The 21,718-nt window shown below is 34.5% G+C and overlaps 2 protein-coding genes across 3 annotated transcripts in view; one reads left to right on the plus strand and one right to left on the minus strand.

Annotated features, from left to right (window-relative positions):
- The window catches only part of LOC142540687 (uncharacterized), a 63,435-nt gene extending 42,517 nt beyond the window's left edge, over positions 1–20,918 (plus strand). The window contains exons 2-6 of one of the 2 annotated variants that reach the window (XM_075647028.1): positions 16,291–16,424; positions 17,426–18,304; positions 18,445–18,645; positions 19,610–19,805; positions 20,364–20,918. In XM_075647028.1, the coding sequence (XP_075503143.1) occupies positions 16,308–16,424; positions 17,426–18,304; positions 18,445–18,645; positions 19,610–19,805; positions 20,364–20,545 (1,575 nt within the window). In that variant the 5' untranslated portion in view covers positions 16,291–16,307 and the 3' untranslated portion in view covers positions 20,546–20,918. Of the gene's footprint in view, positions 1–16,242; positions 16,425–17,425; positions 18,305–18,444; positions 18,646–19,609; positions 19,806–20,363 lie in introns of those variants that run through there. The other variant, XM_075647027.1, reaches the window with a different exon arrangement.
- Positions 3,042–12,029, minus strand: LOC142540685 (putative leucine-rich repeat receptor-like serine/threonine-protein kinase At3g14840). The gene is made up of 24 exons (XM_075647025.1): positions 11,807–12,029; positions 11,530–11,695; positions 10,478–10,549; positions 10,325–10,393; positions 10,167–10,238; positions 9,970–10,041; positions 9,317–9,388; positions 9,158–9,229; positions 8,989–9,060; positions 8,751–8,822; positions 8,592–8,663; positions 8,279–8,350; positions 7,542–7,607; positions 7,056–7,118; positions 6,934–6,966; positions 6,788–6,828; positions 6,206–6,585; positions 5,917–6,112; positions 5,668–5,817; positions 5,464–5,582; positions 5,140–5,350; positions 4,463–4,700; positions 4,222–4,372; positions 3,042–3,712 (listed from the first exon to the last, which is right to left on the minus strand). Exons 1-24 carry the CDS (start codon positions 11,886–11,888, stop codon positions 3,323–3,325), a joined length of 3,003 nt encoding a protein of 1,000 aa, XP_075503140.1. The 5' UTR covers positions 11,889–12,029; the 3' UTR covers positions 3,042–3,322.
- Positions 20,919–21,718: the final 800 nt, after the last annotated feature.

The following is a 21,718-nucleotide window of genomic DNA, read 5'->3' on the forward strand; positions in this document are numbered from 1 at the left end:
GCTTGTTATATTATCAATCGTTCTCCTTCAGTGGCGATTGATCTGAAGACTCCAATGGAGATATGGACCGGGAAGCCGACATAGTATTCTCATTTACATACATTTGGAAGTCCTGTGTATGTTCTATACAATGAGCAAGAAAGATCGAAGTTGGATTCGAAATCCAGAAAATGTATCTTCTTGGGATATGCTGATGGAGTGAAGGGGTTTCACTTTTGGGATCCTACTGTCCACAAACTTGTCATCAGTATGGATGTTATCTTCGAGGAAGATAAAGTAAAGGGAAACAAAGGCACATTGAATTCAGAAACTATTATATTTCAGGTGGAAAATAAAACGGACGAAAGTCAAGTTTCTTGTGAAGCAGTACTAGAGCACGAAGAACAAGAACATGTTGAGTCAAAGGTTTCCAATGTTAGACAGTCAACTCGAGACATAAGACCAGCAGGTTGGCTTTCAGATTATGTCACTGAAAGCAACATTGCATATTGTTTATTATCAGAGGATGGTGGAGCCATCGAGTTTCCACGAGGCTACTCAAAACTCGGATGTATCCTTGTGGATGATAGCAATGCAGGAAGAATTGGAGGCATTAGACAAGAATAAAACGTGGGATCTTGTTACACTACCACGAGGGTGGAAAGCCATTGGAAACAGATGGGTCTATAAGATCAAGCGTGATGGCAATAACCAAGTGGAGCGGTACGGTGCTATATTGGTGGTAAAAGGGTATGCTCAGAAAGAAGACATTGACTTCAATGAGATATTTTCTCCTGTGGTTTGCCTTACAACAGTCAGGGTAATGTTGGAATTGTGTGCGGTGTTTGACCTACATCTAGAACAGCTAGATGTGAAAACATCGTTTCTTCATGGAGATCTTGAAGAAGAAATCTATATGCTCCAGCCAGAAGATTTTGCGGAAAAAGGCAAAGAGAACTTGGTTTGCAGGTTGAACAAATCTATGTACGGTCTCAAACAGGTGCCGAGGTGTTCGTACAAGAGATTTGATTCCTATATCATGAGTCTTTGATACAACAGACTAAGTGCAGACCCTTGTACATATTTCAAGAGGTCCAGTGATTATTATATCATTTTGCTGTTGTATGTAGACGACATGTTGGTAGCAGGCCTCAACAAAGATCGTGTCCAAGGATTGAAGGCACGGTTGGCTAGGGAATTTGATATGAAGGACTTGGGACCAGCAAACAAGATTCTAGGGATGCAAGTTCACCGAGACAGAAGTAACAGAAAGATTTGGCTTTCCCAGAAAACATATTTGAAGAAAGTCTTGCAACGCTTCAACATGCAAGATAGCAAGCCAATATCAAACCCTCTTCCTGTTAACTTTAAGTTATCCTCCGAGATGTGTCCTAGCAGTGAAGCAGAGAAGATGGAGATGTCTCGAGTACCATATGCATTAGCAGTGGGAAGTTTGATGTTCGTCATGATCTGTACAAGACCGGACATTGCTTAAGCAGTGGGAGTAGTTAGTCGGTATATGGCGAATCATGGACGAGAGCATTGGAGCACTGTTAAGAGAATCCTTAGATATATTAAGGGTACCTCGAATGCTGCATTATGTTATGGAGGATCAGATTTTACACTCAGGGGCTATGTCGATTCAGATTATGCAGGTGATCCTAATAAGAGAAAATCTACTACTGGTTATGTGTTTACACTTGCGAGAGGAGCACTAAGATGGGTTTCAAAACTGCAAACGATTGTGGTGTTATCTACAACGGAAGCAGAATATATGGCAGCTACTCAAACTTGCAAGGAGGCAATATGGATTAAAAGGTTATTGGAGGAGATCGGGCACAAACAAGAAAATGTTTCTTTGTTTTGTTACAGTCAGAGTGCTTTGCACATCGTAAGGAATCCAGCCTTTCATTCCAGGACTAAACACATTGAAGTCCAATTTCACTTTGTGCGAGAAGTAGTAGAAGAAGGAAGTGTGGATATGCAGAAGATCCATACAAAGGATAATATAGCTGATGTTCTGACAAAACCAGTGAACACGGATAAGTTTGAGTGGTGTAGATCCTCAAGTGGCCTAACAGAAACGTAAGCAGTAGGAAATGGCAAGATTGAAAATATGTGTGGAGATATGTTTGATTCTCAATCTAATCTCCACGTGGGAGAAATGTCGGCAAAATTGATGGTCAACCTTGGTGGGTGAGCATTGGTCAAAAAAGATTGGGGGAATTGGGTGATGAAATTGTGTGATAATTTCCTTGTTCACACATATTCATACACCTATAAATAGGTGCTCATTTTGCACTTCATAATCATCTCATTCTCAAATCCCTTCTTCGAGTTTTCTCTCGTCTTATAAACATTTGAGTGCTTAGTTCTATAATATCTGTGAGATGTTTTGTTCTCTTGTATTAAGAGAGAATGTGTTCTATTTGGAAACACAGTGAGTGAGTTGTACACCACAAAATATTATAGTGGAATTCTTTTCATCTTGCCCGTGGTTTTTACACTAATAATTTTTAGGGGATTTCCACATAAATATCGGTGTCCAGTTTATTCTTTATTTTCAGGTTATATTATCTCAAAATTCCGCTCGTGAGACCTACACTTCTTCTTCCACATCTAGCCATATCAAGCTTCTATAGGCGACGCCAAATCATGTTGATAAAAATGGTGATACACATCAAAGGGTTGGAATGTGTTCCAGGAGATCAGCTCGTACCGTAAAATGAACTGAAAACAGAAGAAAGAACGTAAGAATGGGAACGAAACGTCTAAAAACATAAATTGAGGATTATGTTAAAAAAAAAAACTACAGATTTGGAATTGAAGCCAGCCGAGGAGGGATTATGCTAAAACAAAATTTCATAGATTCAATTTGATGAAAACCGAAGCCAATTTGTCCACACAAGTGGGAACGAAACGTCTCAAAACATATGTACATTTTATTCTTTAGTTTTCAAAGATGAATCAGCGTTGGTGATCAAAGGCGTGTCAAAAATTAATAGATTTTTTCTATATATATTTAAGCCCCCTTCGTCCAAACATACATACAAAGATTAAAATAAACCAAAGGAAAGATGATGGTTGCACAAAGAATATACAGTTTCACATCACAGAGCCGAAAAATAAATCACAAAATACAAAAACAAAGAAAGAAACCTCCTTTCAGGTCTACAAAACATTACCATTCATCAAAAAATAATAAAAGCCTAAATGTACAGTGCAGAAAGGGACAAGTTCATTACAAGATATACTATAAAACAGACAACCATGGGAGCACCATGAAGAATCCAAGGATTTAATAGATCACGGGTCACCTTCGCCCCACCCCTGTTTATATCAGTTATGACGCCCTCCTTTCCCAGTAATCACTATCCAAAGGGGCTGGGTAAAGATCAGTAGTAGCAGCAGATGAAGCAGTCCAAGGCACGTCCATCGAGATACTGTGTCCCCGAACATCGTTAAACTTAGCCACCCTGTCCTCCTCAGTTCCATTTTTTTTGGGTTTAATCACGTCCATCGGGATGTTCAAGCTCGAAACAAACTGTTCAACACGGGTCTTTCCTTCGAGTATGCTGACCACAGATGACATACTTGGTCTTTCTGCGGCCACACTGCTCGTGCAAAGGAGAGCTATGTTGATAGTTGTTAAAACTTCTTCTGCATCAAAGTTTGATTCCAATCGGGAGTCGACTAGTTCCATTAAATTTTCGGCTTCCTTCAAGGAATGAGCCTGAATAATAGAGCCAGAGAAGAGAAGAGGGTGAGTATATATTTGAACATCTTCGAAACTATATACACATCCCAAAACCCCGTTTTACTTCTTAATCTAAAATGTAAAACAATTTTTTGCAATCTAACACAAATTTAAGCTGTATATTTGTACTATTTACCAGTTAGAGTTGAATTAATGTGGTTTGTCTCTATTTATTATCTTTTTAGGAAAACTGGAGAATGATCGTTTAAGTAGGGGTGCTGATGAAACTAGATTCTATGCAAAAATGTGCGTGAACTATTATTTTCTGTTTCTATAATATTAGAGTAGAGGGACGATTTTATAACATCCGAGAGTTTTATTTGGTGGGAGACTCCATTGCTCGCCTTGTAGGATCTGTTCTTGCAGGAGTATATAACTAGTTCATTCTGATGCACCATGTAAAATTGAATAAATGACGTATAATTGCATGGAAAATTAATTTTGGTAGATGTATAAAAATGATTAGTAATATTTAGATATGTTACCCAGTCAAGAATATAGAAGCATTCATCCTTTGGCCTGATGCTTGTATTGCTCCTTCCACTGACAATCTCCAAAAGAACCACCCCAAAACTGTATACGTCTGCTTTGTCAGTCAGATAGCCTCGCATAGCATATTCAGGCGCCATATATCCACTGGAAATCAAAGAAAGCAGTAAATCTCCTTGTATATAAGAAAGTGAAGTTGTGGGATGAGTATGGATTATTGATTGTCTGGTTACTCACTGAGTTCCAGCTATTCGTGTGCTTATATGAGTATTTTCCTCTTCGTCAAGTTTGGCAAGCCCAAAATCGGATATTTTTGGGTTAAGATTTTTATCGAGAAGTATGTTTGTTGCCTTGATGTCACGATGAACAATTTTCAGTCTTGATTCTTCGTGCAGGTAAGCCAAACCACTTGCTATACCAATGCAGATCTTATGCCTCGTAGGCCAATCCAAGTGCAACTGGTGTTGTTCTGGACCTGTACACATTGAGCTTGATATTCAATATTTTTACTAGAAGTTAAGTATTTTAAAATTCCATGGAAGATGAGCAGTGTCTTGCTGTAAACCTTCAAACTTTAAGGATGTCTACCTAGTTGGGGTCACATCATTCATGTATGCTGTTTTACTAATCGACTTCGTAAAAACTTCACAAGCTCAACTAAAATAATTGAGCTCAAGCTCAAGTTTAGGAATAAAACATAAAATAACTTGACATTTTTATATGATAATAGTTATAGTTATTTACTTATATAATATTTAAAATTAACTATAAGTTTGTGAGCTCTCCACCGAGTCGTGAAAGCTTGACTGACTGAGCTCGATTCAAGTAGACTCGACCCATTTCACACCCCTAATGTTGCATCCATCATAAACAAAAATTATGAAGTTAAGGCATAAGCGCATATCGAAACTCACCAAATAACGCACGAGCGAGGCTATTATTCTCCATGTACTCATAGATAAGCAAAAGTTGGTTTCCTTCAATACAACATCCATGTAGTCTCACGAGATGAGGATTTTGTAGAGCCGAAATCATGCCTATTTCATTGACAAACTCACGGTTGCCTTGTTTCGATTTGGAAGAGAGCTGCTTTACAGCAATCATAGTACCATCCGCCATAGTTCCCTTCAAAAAACATCCAATCCCAAACCAAAAAATCAGAAGATAAACTAGAAGATTCCCGATGAAAAACAAAACTGATGAAAACAAATTTGTAGATTAGTCGTTCTTCAGGTCACCTTGTAGACAGGACCAAAACCACCTTCTCCAATCTTATTGGTCGGGTCAAAATTCTTTGTGGCGGCTTTAATTTGCTTCAAGGTAAATGATGTAGTTTGGAGGTCTACATTCTTAAACTCTGCAATAAAAAGAGAGATATTTGTGTCTAATTGTGTGAACTCTCATGTTGCACGTTTAGAAAGTAGAGGCCAAAATATAAGTACCGTTTTCCAGGGTATCTCCTTTCCGACATAACTTCCACCAAAGAATGAACATAACCAGCAAGACCGTTGAAAGAACTCCAAACACTATTCCAGCTATAGCTCCTCCAGAAATGCCACTTTTTCCACTGTTTTCTGGAGGTGGCTGAAAATCTGAACAAATATGAGAGAAAGAGGTAAATTGTGAGAAACATCTACAAATTTCCAACAATTCAATCAATTCGTCTTTGTGAAAAGAGAAGCACAGCCTACCAGGATCTACAGATATAGCTGATATGAGTGGGCCATACACTCCTCTGTCGGGTATGCCGATTGTTCCCTTCCCAGCCCAAAAGAAGCGAATTTCCAACGTATTATCAGTCACAACAGCTGTGAAATTTTTTGTCAGCGGTTTGTTAACTCCACCGGCTTCATCTTCGATGTTGAAATCCTTCAGTACAAGCTTCCCCTGAAAAAGAAGCATCACATGAAATTATCAAACTATTTAATGCTAAATTTTGACTTCATCTTTTTATGATGATTACAGTGCTGCATCTAATACCTGAATGTAAACATCGAAATAACGCCTCCCAAGACTACTGTATTTCGGGCCACTAGTAAACATTATTTCAGCAAAGTGAAGGTTCACGGTGTAGTTTCCGTTTATCAGACAAAACCCGTAGTAAGTCAACGACAGGGGTGAGAGTCGTGCATCCATATACAGCTGAGGATTGTCCCCAACCATGTTTGAGCTGTTGGCCCAGATGTACGAGTCTATGGGACGAGCATCGTCCAAGAAATGTCCTGTGCTACTAAATGCCCAATTCGACGTACTTTGGAAGAAATTCGAAGGCCCTCCAGAATTCACATCACCATCATAGGTAGTACCTTTGTTGTCGACCACTTGTTTCCCACCGCAATTTATACGGATGGAGTAATATCCTGTGACAAAAGAACATAAAAAAGGAATTTTTACTGATGGTTTCTAAAATAAACTAAAAAGGTAAGGCGTTTGATCTTTGATCATCACATTGTGTCATCCATTGGTAGTTTTGAAACGAAAAATAATATTTTAAGAAATGGAACATAATCAGCAAACATGAGAAAATGGGTGGGAATAATCTGTCTGAAAATATAAACTTACGTCTACTGCAATGAAAGCTTCTCAAGCAGGAAACGACACCACTGGCAATGCAATACAAAGTGTACAACTATTTAGCTCAATATATCACTGAATGCTATTCGTAAACTAAAATCCAAACTCTGACAAAAGAAATGCAACAAACTTACGGTGTACTGGCCTTTGAGCTTGCAAATAAATTCCTGGTAGAATAATAGGGTAAGTGACAAGTGACATTAATGATAATAATAACAAAAAAATGATACTAAAAGATGAGTAAAAGCAGTCTCACAGCTTGCGCGGCTGACAATTTGAGGATGAATTTTCATAAGTCAGATTGTTGTATGAAAGATCGCTGGAACAAAAAAGTAAATCAATTTCTGAAGCAAATAACAGTCCATTCATATCGGTTTTTGTTTTACGGTTTCTATGACTGGTGTGGTATAGGCCTTTACCATAACCTTGTAAAGAAAATAAAGTTATAAAACATCTTGTTCTCCCTCTGTAATCTAAAACTCGATACAATCCCGTGAATTTCACCATCAGTAGTTTTTTGAAATTGAAAGTAAGCAGGAACTGTAAGCCCTCATAGCATTGCCAAGACTGGGGCTCCAATATTGTAGGCATACATCATCAAGAGATTTCAAGATTCCGGCTTTTTTACATCTTCATACGAGACATGCATACGCTTGGAATAAAATTAAGATAAATTTTACTAAATAGTACCTCTTATTGAGAAGAAGTGAGACTTGAGAGAAGTAAATCGAATAAAACTTACATGACGTCTCCATCTGTCTGCATCCAAGAAGGTAATGGCCCAGAGAGGGAGTTCCCAGTTAGATAGCTGGAAAATGGCTATCACAAATTAGAGAATCTCGAGATATTTCTTGTTATGCAATAAATTTGTCACATTTAGACATGGAGTAAAATCTAGATTTAAGTAATATTTTGTACAAGGATCCTATAAGGGACGTAAAGGAAAGTTGAACAAACAACTCACAAGAAAGCAACTTTTAAAGAATCTAAGTTCACACTTGTTATGCCACCATAACCATTTAATCTAGTAACATGATTGTGATGCTTATGTTATAAGAACTCCAATGTAAGCAATTTCTTGCGAGAAATTTGAGGTGTCTCGGAGGTTAAAGGACTTGTTTTAATACCAATATGCCCAAAAGCCTCCATTGAAAAGTGAAGAAAGAAGAAAATGGTTGAGGGTAATGAAAGGATCCTTTGGGGTTCTCAGACTTCCAAAAACTGTTGTTCCCACACACAGAATCGTCAACCTTTACATCTTGTTTTTTTCAATGCAATATTTTCCTTTATTATGTTATCAATGCATATCTGTTCGGCTTTAAAGTTGCAGTGGAGCTACCTATACATCTTCTTCAGGTCACATATAAGCTCTTCGCTTCAACTAGTACAAAATTTCCCATTTTGAGCTATGGAATCAAATTAGAGAAGCGACTAATTCAACAACAATGTGACAATAGACTTGCTCATCAAAATCATTACATGTAATCTGTGTTAGATATACCACTGAAGCTGTTCGGAATCGGTCCAGTTAGGTTGTTGAAACTGACGTCTCTGCATAAGAGATGTAAACAACTGAATTAATGAAAATACTGGCAAGAAAAAAAGAAACACTTCCATGAGTTACTTCGATTCATACTTCCAACCTTCGAAATTTTTAAAAGAGAAATCAATACTTAGTATTTTTATGGAGTACGATTATTTTCATTAAATACGCGAAATTCAAAGCATTTTAAAATATAATGAAAAACAAAATCTCTCCATAGATTCTCATTGAAGAAAGGGGTTTACTAACAAGACTTTCAACTTTGTCATTCTTCCCAGATAAGCTGGCAACTGTCCAGCGATGTTGCAACTCCTCAAAATCCTGTGCAACCAAATGCAACAGTTACATCTGGGCGGCGATTATTTCTCAACAAGACCACGTTGTTACCATGCCATGAATCATACTCACAGTGTCTTAAGGTTTGTCATATTGCCGAGATATGGAAAAGCAGATTCACTGCCATTGAGGTCGCTAATTCTCCTGCATATTTAGAGTCAAATTTGTTTATCACAATCTTTTTTTCCTTTAGCAATTCATTTCATTGCATTTTGAAGCAAGTGTCTATCATCCAATCAATCAAATCAAATACCATAAATATATAATAACACGAGGTGCAGCTCACATATGAATCATATCATATACTTACAAGTCGGTTAATTGGGTAAGGGTAGCAATACCGGAAGGAATTGGTCCCGACAAACCACTTCCCTGCATCACTCTGAAATGATAAACTTTAAGTTACAGGAGGGTAAAAATCAATGAAAATAATCAAAATCAAACAATGGCGGAAGTAATGACGGCCAATTAAGTCTTACATTTTCGTTATGTTTGTCCAGTTCTGAATAAAGTCTGGTATTCTTCCTGTGAAGTTATTATCACCGATACGACTGCATCAATAAAGATGAGTTTAGCAAATAAGGTTAAAACAAAACACAAAATTCCAAATGCAATTGAATAAAAAGTAAGGAAGTTACAAGTCCTTAAGAGTGGTCAACTTTGCTAGCGTCCCCGGTAGTTCTCCAGTTAAATTGTTTGAGGTAAAGAGCCTTTAGTCATAAAAATATTGTAAAAAGATCAGTTTGAGAATCAAATCAAGTCAAGAAGCCACGCAAAGAAACATAAAACACAGACTATAAAGGCATAAAAATAAGGGGAAAATAGTTTTTTGATCCTCTAATTTGTTTAATTTTGGATTTTGGTCCACTGAGTTTTCAAATTTGGTTTTAGCACACGAACTTGTAATTTTGGCTTTTTGGTCCAATTTTTTACTAGACACCGGAAAATGATAACGTGGCTTAGGAAAATGCTGACTTGTGAGGCTATCACATCAACAATTATACCAAAATAGTGAAAAGTTAAAAATCAGTGTACCAAAACCAAATTTTGAAAAAAAAAATGGACTAAAACCCAAAATAGACAAGTTAAAGGACCAAAAATATTCATTTTCCCTTAAAATAAGCATCCACGCGGATGTCGTAACTAGAAGAAAAATTTATTTCTCAAAAACTTAAGCGTATACTCAGAAAATTCATTCCAGGTGCCTTCTCCCAAACAAAATCCTAAATATGCCCCTAAATTCCAGGAAAGAAAAGTTGCAGTTAACATAATGCAAATCAAAGGGCTTTACATTTTCTCTATGACAGGAAGATTCCCGAACTCCGGAGGTATAGTTCCTGTCAGCTGATTGAACTCCAAGGTACTGTAAACATTTTCAATTTTTTTAAAAAAACAAGAAAACCTTAATCAACATATAAATCAGATCAAAATTCCATCTTTGACATGAAAAGTGTAATAAAACACAAATGGGTATCCAATAAACTTTACAGATTCGCAAGCGTGCTGATGTTTGCGAGTTCTTTCGGGATCGGACCCGTTATCCGGTTTCCGAGGAGGGAACTGCGTCAGGATATAATTGAATCAGTGCCAAACTCAAAACAGATGCAATAATAGTTCTTTAGTGGAATTTAAGGACAAAGACATACATGTTTACGAGTTTCATAGAACCCCATTCCGGAGGGATTGTGCCGTTGAGGTAGTTGCGAGTGAGATCACTGCGTATAATTTTTGACAGTTAAAATCAGTTGAATTAACAATTAAAAAAAAAAAGAATTAATGCTCGCCAGTGGTTTACTTACATTTGCTGAAGAAAAGGGAGTCTCGCAATATCTGCTGGCACTGTTCCAGGAAGCGACTGTCCTTTGAGAATTCTGCAATTGGGAGCAGATATTGTTTCCTCAAATATATATTGACATATAAAATTATATTTATATATATAAAAAACTAATTTCGCACAAATATTTAAAATTTTAAAATTAAATTTAACTGCCAAATTTCCCAAAAATAAAAAGGCATAATTTATTTGTCAAATTAAAATTTCTGAAACCTGTCTTTTCAAAAAAAAAATTAAATATTACAATACAACTTAGTATACACTACTTAATTTTTTTTCGAAATATATATATACACTTTTTTAAAAACTATATAGATACTATTAAATTTAGAAATAATTAAATTTAGAACATTAGTTTATACATCATTATTAGCGAGATCGATATCAAAAAAATGCACAAAAGATTAAAAGATATACGGGTTAAATGATTTAAGAAATAACATAATATTCTTTTATCTCCTAATATAGAAGAGAGAGGACTCGAACTTGCGGAGCAATATTGCTCTGCCTAAATTTTCGACTCTGGAATTTTTTAATATTTTAAATTAATTTAATATCAAATTAATTCAAAATTATACAAAATTTTCATATATTTTTTTTAAAAAAAATTGGATCACCCGATTGAACGAAGCCACTGTCTGTCTACAAGGGGAAATCGAGGGTGAGACTAGCTAGACTAAAGCTCGATCTCTAAAATAAACAACATAATATTGGAGATCTATGTTACACCTTGTATATTTTTTGTTTTGAAATCATACGTATAGTCACATTTAGCAAAAATCTTACTTGAATTTCAAAATAAATCAAACCTTGGTGGCAGAAAAAGATGGAGAAATATAATTGACGGAGCCAGAAATATGGCTCTATCGGACTAAAGTTTTAAAATCTACAATCTTTTAATATTTTAAATTGATCTACCGGACTAATATCATATTATTCCAAAATCATACAAAATTTACATATAATTTTTTTTAAAAAAAATTGGATCACCCGAGCTCCGCCCACAAGCACACTTACATACTAACAACATGGCAAATGGTGTTGTTTGTGCAGCTACATGTGACGTTACTCTCGTATGCTCCTGCCGGCTGGGAAATCCAACCCCCCGTCCCGCTGCACGGATCCGCGCTAAAATTCCAATCAGTCTTCCCCAGAGTGTTCGCTATTAAACGCAGAGACAACACTGCAACAACAACAACAACAACAAAACCCGCGATATTTTCTTGTTTTTCCACAACTCTTCTTACAAACAAATATGCCACAAATACTGGAAGATATATATATTGTAACTTACGCTCCTCGGAAGGCAAGAGGGTGGCGCTCGAAGCAAAACCCACCAAGAAAACGAATGCGACGAGCCTGATCGGGAAGAACATGGTGACAATGACCTGATTTTCAGATGAATCTATAAAACGAGTTTTGGCATTTGTGTATGTATGGTATACTGCAAGTAAAGAGAATGGATACAGAGCAGAAAGCAGGAGGAGAAATGAATTGAATTGTAGTTGGAATTTGGAAACTTGGAACTTTTCTTTGCATGATTAATAATGCTCGTTGACTATTTATTTTCGAATATACGCGTTTTTGCTTGTCTTATTATTATTATTATTCGACGAAAATTTATTTGAGACGATTTCATGGGTCTTATTTTGTGAGACAGATCTCTTATTTGGGTCATCCATGAAAAATATAACTTTTTATGCTAACAATATTACTTTTTATTGTGAATATTGGTAGCGTTGATCCGTATCACAAATAAAGATTCGTGAGATCGTCTCACAAGATACCTACTCTTATTATTATTGTGACGATATTACTATTTTGTATGGTAAAATCTTGAATACTGTGGGTTACATTAAATATGTAATTTTTTTTTACAAGTAATATGTATATTGTATTATAAAGATCAAGATTAGGTATTCACTCCATAAATAATGAAAATATTATTCAACGCTGTTATTGTGCAGATCTGGAATTAAATTTACTTAATAAAAAATATCATTAGTATAATCTGTCGTCCCTCGTTGTAAACCTTTATTTCTCTATCTAATTGCCTTATTAAGACGAGAAACTTTAATAATTCTGCAGACAAATCAACATCAAGTTGAGATGATTAAGAAACGAGAGACCGATTTTATGAAATTTTTAAAAAAAAAATTTCAAATTTGATTTTTATCGATTTTCATTTCGAGTTCGATATCGATTCTATGCCAATAAACTCTAGCTAGGCTCATGCCTGATATTTATTTTGTGAACGAGTTGTGTGGTGGTGGTTGTTCATCATCGGTTCCAAAACATAAACGTTTTGGCCAATAAGCTAGAACAAGTCGATGAAGGGTTTATCTGTGTGTTTTTCGTTATTGCCGATTATGACTTTTTGAGTAGATATATTTACAGTATTCTTGAGAAAAATGACTTATAAATATTTTGATTATTGGACTTGGTAAATCGCGAAGTAATATTGATATTTATGTTGTTATAATAATAATTTAATAAAGTCATCGTGGGCAAGTGGGGGCTAATTTTTTTTATTTTTAGCATGTGAGGCTAATATTTAATAATTGGCCAACACAATGTGAACTGTTTTGCGGCGACGAGGACAACTCAGAGTTTCCATGTCCCAAATTTAGCATTTATTCAATATATATTTTGCAACGATAATAAGTTATCACGAGTTTCGATCCATATTCATTTATCACTGTTGATAATAGATAATATAATATGTTGGTCTAATACGAGTAATTACAATGATCATATAGTCGAAACGAATCTATTAATGTAAGTTGTAGGTTGATATAACATGAGACTCGGTTTATATCTATGCACCACTATTGGTAATAGGTCGTATGTTGGTCCAGCATGAGTCATAACAACGATCATATAGTCGAAGTGTATCTATTAATGAGGTGTTTGAGATATTGTAATAAGAAAATAATTTATTATTTAATGATACACCTGAAATATTTTTCACTCTGTAATATGGTCAGTTGTTATTAGTACTTGAATCATCAACATATATGTTAACTTTCATATAAAAAAAATGTTATGGACCGACTTAATCTAATAATATTGAAATTATAAAAAAAAAAATATTCCCGGTGTATCACTTACCAACCATCAAATTTAAGTCTTCCAAAAATACGTCATGATATTAATTTTTCTGCATCAGTCCAAACTTTTAATAATATAGTGTATATATATAATAGATTTTTTTCCGAAAGTATATATATTTGAGGTGAGTCAACTTCTTGACTTGGTCAATAATTGTACGATCGACAGTACTACTTGTTGTGCGCGTATTAATTAATAAAAGGTATTATTTTAATAATAATTTTGTGGATGAATTCTCGGTTTGGTACCAAATCTTAAGTATGTTTTTCGATTTAGTCCCAAATCAATTTTTCGACCCAATTTAGTCCCAAATCTTCACATTAATTTACCTCATTGGTCTTTCCGTTAATTTGGAGTTGAAAGTAACGGAAAGAATATACGCTTATGCCTTCTTGAAGAAAGCTCAAATTCAATTCAGTAGGCCTAATCGATTTTTTCTCTTCCAAGCAAGTCGGTCGCTGCCTGCTGCAACATAATATTAATAATTATATTTTTGGGGTTAAAAGTAATTTTAATGTAAAGAATCTAAAGTTTATATTAATATTAATAATTAGATTTTTGATAATTTATCAGAATAATTATCGAGTAGGTCTCGAGACGGTATAACGAATTTTTATCTGTGAGACAGGTCAATCTTATCGATATTCACAATAAAAATTAATATTCTTTGCATAAAAAGTAATATTTTTTCATGGATGACCCAAATAAAAGATCTGTCTCACAAAATACGATCCGTGAGACCATCTCACACAAGTTTTTGTCATAGTTAGAGTATGTATTTTTAAAATAATTAGTGGATTACAATTAAATGTGATCGTTTAAATCTAAATAAGACTCAAAACAATTTTACTTGGGGTCAGTTTGAATCAAGACTTGTAAATCTTCTCTGCCCTAGTAAAATTGCAAGAGTCTTTTTAATATTATATATATATAATATATGATTTTTTCCAAAATAATTTGTGGGGTCCGACCGTGAACGCTAGGGCAAGTTTTGCAAAACTATTCAAATTAATTTCGAACTTTTTTATAAAAATTATTAATAGAGATGTATGTTGAAGTTTTCCGTATAAATAAAAGTAATATTTTTTATATAAAAAATAATATTCCACGTAACTTTGATATTCGTCTCTCAAAATTAATATACGAGACCGTCAGATCTAGCATCAAGTTTTGTGAAAAAATAATATTTAAAAGTCAAAATAAAATTTTTAATATATATATATATATATATATATTCGATCATTAGCTTGCAAATGACAGCGACAATGGGAAATATATATATATATATATATATATGATCTTATCTTTCGGCCTTATATTCAAAGATTGGTTGATTATGAATGTCAACCGATACCCGAAAGAGATTGAGATTCGTACGTTGGACTCTACATGGTTTGTAAATAAATAGTCATCTTCACTAATAAATTACGCATAGCAATAATATCGTTGGCCAACTTCACTATAATCTTAATTAATATCCGATTGATGCATGAAGTGTTGTTTTATATAAGTAATTATTTCGAATAATCATTTTAAATATATTGATATAATGTAATGAATATAATAAAATTTTAAGTATTATTATAAATAATTAGGTAAAAATTTGTGTGAGACGGTCTCACGGATCGTATTTTGTGAGACGGATATCTTATTTGGGTCATTCATGAAAAAATTATTACTTTTTATGCCAAGAGTATTACTTTTTAATGTGAATATCGGTAGGATTAACCCGTCTCATAGATAAAGATTCGTGAGACCGTCTCATAAGAGATTTACTCAAATAATTATTATATAAAAAAATATTTATATCATTCGAAAAAAATGAGATGAAGATAATAATCTTCTGTCATCAAATAAACTTATTTACTATTGTATTTGAAATAATGGCTGAGTAATATATATAATTTTATCTATAAAAACGTTAAAGAAAGAATAAGCATTTTCAAAAAGTAAAAAATATCGTCATGTATCAGATAAATAAATATTGATAAAAAAGTTAATATTTTTTAGAATATGTTAAAAACATTTATATAAAGTTATGATTAAGATGCATAATAATAATATCAATACATGAATATTGAATATATAAAAAATTCATTATGACGATATTCACTGAAAAGTTAAAAAACATAATATTAGAAATGTATGTTTAAGTTTTTCGTATAAGTGAAAGTAATATTTTATACATAAAAATAATTTTTTGCATGACTCTAATATGCGTCTCTCAAAATTAAAATATAAGACGGTCTGATCTTATATTTAGAAGTCGCTCTCATTTGCAAGCTAATGATCTTATCTTTCGGCCTTATAGAAAACGTAATATTATATAAAAAAAATTATATTTTAGAGATCAGTGAAAATTTAATATATAAAAATAATACAAAACTCAAAATCGTAATTGAAATTAAATAAAATGGTATGTATATGTGGAGACGAATTTTTTAAAAATCTAAGTATATACAATAATATATTAAATTATCATTAAAAAAAAATGGAGTTTTAACATGCCTAAAATCAGATAGTGTACATGTAATTGTAATGATTGCGACTTTGGGCCGATTTGAATAACCACAAAAAGGCCCAAAAATAAATATAATATTTAATTTCATATACGATTTACAGAAATACAAGTAAATACATAAATCTTTCAGCTTCCCCGAATTCAAGATCATCTGAAAACCCTCATGTCTAACGATGAATCGACGATGGAGAATTCGCCGAACAGCTTCTCGGACAACACACGTGCGTGTTATCCCAAGATTGATCTTGATGATTACGAGCCCGAGATTTGCTCATCAAAGGTAAAGCTTGAACAAAAAAAATATTTTTTTCTTGCGACGTATTCCTGATTTTTTTTATTTGTTTATTTGTCCGATTTAGCTTCTTATTAGCTATCACTTAAGATGGTTGATTATTTGTGTTTTTTTGGAATTGGTATGATCGGCACGCGTGGATAGCTCGGTTTGTGTTTTCTTAATATTCTGCATTGTCAATGTGTTTTTATCAAACCTTTGAATTTACTGGTTTTTCAAAAAATCATATAGTATTTCTGCTTTCCTTGATCTAGCGTTCACTGCTTGCCGCTTGATGTATTCTCTTATGTGAATGGCAATGTTTGTTATAACTATGTGAATTGTGAATTACGTGAGACAATGAAGGATAATGTGGATGAATGTCCTAGGATTTCCTATGTTTACAAGAATTGTGTCCAATGTTCTACTGTGACTGAATTTTATAAATGTTTGATGCCGGAAGCTGTGCCTTGGTGGCAATTCACGTTGGAATGAAAATATGTACAGACAGTGGATGTATTCCATAAGTTATTCATGTGTTGGAAGTAGACAGCTATGTGGATCATTTTAGATAATGGGTCATCAGAAGGAGACTGGGAGATACTAGTAGAAATCTTGGAATTTTTTTAAAAAATGTGTTCCATATTTTTTCCCTATGGCTATGAGATAATGAAGATTGATTTCTTAATTAAGACATTCTGGTTCTAATTGTCAAGTCTCTGTCATGTAGGGCCTAGGTTAGTTGGTCCTTGTTTTCTGTATGTAACCCCCCCGTGTCACCTTATGTTTCCATAAATGTTTGGCCCTCATCCGATTTCACTGTAGCGTATTCATTTACTTGCTCACCCAGTACTGTTGCATCCACTACCGGATTGTGAAATACGTAAAATGAAGTGAAAGTTGCATGCATTTATAAAAAGCAGCAAGCCATTGCAACTGAGCTTCATATTCTATTATTTGTGATGGTTTTTCATAACTGGAAATGATTTGATGTAATGTTCTTGGTTCAGGTTTGTGAAGGTTCTGAATCAGCCAGTCAACTTGTTCACGGAGAGCGGACTTTTAATAGAGATGGTACGAGTGAAATAAGTGGGTTGGATGTTAGACATAGAAAATATTTGGCTGCCGTTGATGAAAAACCGAGTAAATATTTTTATTACGACACACCACTTCATGAAGAAACTGGGGTTTGGATACCTGTATCTGTTCCACCTTTACCAGAAACGGAAAGAGAAGAATGGAATAGAAGCTTCTATTTGAATGGCGGATGCCTGCCTGAGGGTGACATGGGTTGGAATGAGTGTATCGGGGAAGATAAAGAGATGACCATGTGGGATGTTGTTCTCGACATGTTGCTAACAGTCAGAGGGAGAATCTGGTCACTGACTTCAGTTGATATTTATGGATATAGCGCTACTTGGATGTCTAACCAACTTCTAGAGCAAGCCTGGAAAGAGATGGCTCAAACTCTTACGGATGCCAACTTTGGTAAAATGAAGGAAATTCTGGAAGCTGAGCCACCAAAGTGGTTGCCTGATAGCGCTGCTTCTGCTTGCATGTTGTGCAACGTTCGCTTTCATCCAATTATGTGTTCTAGACACCACTGTAGATTTTGTGGTGGCATTTTCTGCCATGGTTGCTCCCAGGGACGGAGCTTGTTGCCTGAAAAATTCAGACTTGAGAACCCTCAACGAGTTTGTGATGTGTGCTGTGTGCGGCTTGAGTCTGTCCAATCATGCTTGATCAACCAAGTAAGTCGTGCCTCACAGTTTCCGACCCATGATTTGACGGACCTAAGCACATTACGTTCTTGGCTTAATTTTCCATGGGGCCAATCTATGGAACACGAAATATACAAGGCAGCAAACACTATTCTAGGTTATACTAAGGTATAATTTATCTTGCTTATTTGCCAGATACATGCACAGCGCACCTCGTTTTCGACTCTCATGATTACTAATTTCAATACATATTGATTCAAACTGCTGTGTTATAAGTATTGACAGTATTGTATTTGTATTCGTTGTAGGTTGGATCTGTGACACCTGAAAAGTCTATACCTGGTGCAATTCTAACGCGAGCCAAGGGCCTTGCCATCATAACTGTTCTCAAGGTTGGCTTGATGGTTACTTACAATGTCGGGACAGGGTTAGTGATTGCTCGTAGAAAAGATGGATCTTGGTCTCCGCCGTCTGCTATCACATCCTTTGGTATTGGTTGGGGAGTGCAGGTGAGTGAATGATTGGACCTGATTTCTCAGTTTTATGCCCTATCGTGTTTGTACTTGCCATCAAAGGTTGTTATTGTGGTAATCAGCTTCTTAAAGTCTGTAGATTTTTATCTTCTTTGATACAATATCCGGAATACCGTTTGATGCATCTTTGTCAATAACAGTTGTATATGTTATTTGCAGAAAAACCTAAGGTCAGTTGATATAGTTCCTTACTAGTATTGGTGGAAAAGATTTAAAGCTTTTTTCTAGTTCCGTATCACTGTTGCTCGTGTTATTGTCTAGTGTGGATGTAGCTGAAATGCATGGAGCCCATTTTACATGATTTTGGCCGTTTTGTTAAATGTCTCGCATCACTGGATTAAGTCCTTGAGAGTTGCGTGTATGGACTTGGACAATCTTTCTCCCTTGAGCTAGCTTTCGGGTTGAGTTGTTCCAAGTTTCAATCTTAACATAGTATCAGAAAGGTTCTGATCCCGGCCCATGCTCACCGTTATGTGTTGGACTTCCCTGTAGGTCACCCGATAATGTCTTGTAAACTTCACGCCCTAGTTGTTCATTCTTGGGCGTGATTTAGTGTGTTAAATGTTTCATTTTGGTTGGATTAAGTTATTGGGAGTTGTATGTATCGATTTGGACAATCTTCTCTTGAGCTAGCTTTTGTTGTTGAGTTAAGTCCAAATCTCAAATTTTTAACACTTTTCTTTATCTATTATATGCATCAAGAATTATTTTTGTGTATAAAAGCATATGGCAGAGGGTCACAGGTTGGTACTGAATATTTGTCTAGTGCAAACTATTAGACATTAAGCAAGTAATCATTTGATAAGTCAACTGTTGTCGCCAAAATGCCTTTAATATTTTGATGTCAAAAATATTGGTTTATTCATTATAAAGATATTACTGAAAAGTTTAATATATTGATGCCTAACTGCAACCAATATACGTGTCTTTTTTTTCACAGGCTGGTGGGGAAGTGACAGATTATATAATAGTGTTGAGAACAGATTCTGCTGTGAAGACATTTGGTGGTAACGTTCATATGTCCGTTGGAGCAGGTTTAAGTGCTGCTGTTGGTATTATTGGAAGGGCTGCTGAAGCTGACATAAGAGCAGGTGATGGTGGCTGTGCTGCTTGCTATACTTACAGTTGCAGTAAAGGTACTTGATTGATATTTCTGTTGCTTTGACATGTTCCAAATTAGGTTGTGCTAGACAATTGAATTGATGTACTTACTAGAGGAGATGAGTCAGAAATGAAATGGCTCGGGAAGGGGTACAATGGATGCCTTGTTGAGATTCTAAATCGGAGGAAACTGTATCGAACATGTCAGATCATGATTCCAAGTGTTGGTCCGGGCCGTCCGGACATAATAAACAATTACTATGTCACCCTGCTTTTATCTTTGAAATGGATATTATAGTCGGAAGGCACACCGAGGCTTATGGCCCTGAAGATTAGATATTTTCACAAATTCAAAATCCTTGAGCGTATTAAAGCAGCGTCAAAGCCAAATTTTACTGAAGGACCCCATCCCTTGGGGCTAAACACATGCCTTGTTTGTGTTTAGTAACTAAGGCCTTAATGCGTGTGCTTTTATATTATTCTAGAAATTGTGGTACAACAGTTAGAACGGCTAGCCAAAACAAGCTAACTGTTGTTCTGATCCTGAAACATGTACCAAACGATGATTTAACGGATATGACATTTTTTTACAGGTGCATTTGTTGGTTGCTCTCTTGAAGGAAATGTGGTGACAACACGAACACGCGAAAATTCCAGGTTTTACGGTAATTCATCCATCCCTGCAACCGAGATTCTTCTCGGTTCTATGCCTCAGCCCCCTGCAGCTTCCACACTCTATCGGGCATTGGCAGACTTGTACCGGAAGCAGCAATAGTTGGTTTATCTGGTGAACGGTCTCCATTTCATCATCCTTATGTTACTATTGGGTTGAAGAAAGCAAAATTCATTTGTGTATATATTATCCTTTACGTGTAAATTATTCCTTTCATTTCTCTATCCCCCGTTGATAAAGTCTGGAAATGTATATAGCCAAAAGAAAGAAAAGAGGGCGGAAAAGGAGGAAGGCCCTTGATTGTCCAGGCTTTGAATTTCAAGATTTATCCACACGAGAATTGAATGTAATTTATGGTACAAAAAATTGATGTTTGTATATAAAATCGCATTGGATTGATGCGATTGATATTATATCCAAGATTTCATTTATGACTTGTTTCAAGAAAATTTTATAAATTAAATAATTATATTAAGTAATTGTTCTCAATTTCAAATATATTTTATGATAAATGTCACTTGAAAACTCTCTTAATTATTTTTTCAAACCAAATCCATTAATTTAAACAGAATTGAAGGTTATATATATATATATATTATATATATAACTTGGGTTAAAGTTCATAAATAAGTTGGGTTAAATTGGACCAAAATGATTGTATTCTTTTTTTCTTTTTATACAATTTATATAATTAATAAATTAGCAATTCTAATATTGAATATGTATGTATATCAATTCACACACAATGTTACAAATTAATACAATTATGAGTAGGTTTCTTGTGAAACAGCTCAACCCTACTGATATTCACAATAAAAAGTAATACTCTCAGTATATAAAATAATATTTTTTCATGGATGATCCAAATAAGAGATTCGTCTCACAAAATACGACCCGTAACATCGTCTCACATAAATTTTTGCCTACAATTATGCATTTTTAAAATTGTACAAACATACATGTAAACCCACATATATAAGGAAAAAATTATTTAACTTTTAAATAATTAAATTTATTTAATAATATATATTTTTTTAAAAATTCAACTTAATATGTTATCTATGTATTAATTATTATTTTAAAAACTTAATAAAAAATAATATGTTATAATTAAATACAAAAATTTATAAGATTCTATAAAAAATTTACAAAAATATATAAAAAATAATTTACAATGATCCGTATAAATCTTTTTGTAAATCTGTTAGATTCTATAAAAGTCAATAAAATCTACCAAAATATATCATCTAAAAAAGTCATTAAAACTTCACTAAA

This window comes from Primulina tabacum, chromosome 3, assembly GCF_025594145.1.
Source record: "Primulina tabacum isolate GXHZ01 chromosome 3, ASM2559414v2, whole genome shotgun sequence".
NCBI lineage: Eukaryota > Viridiplantae > Streptophyta > Magnoliopsida > Lamiales > Gesneriaceae > Primulina > Primulina tabacum.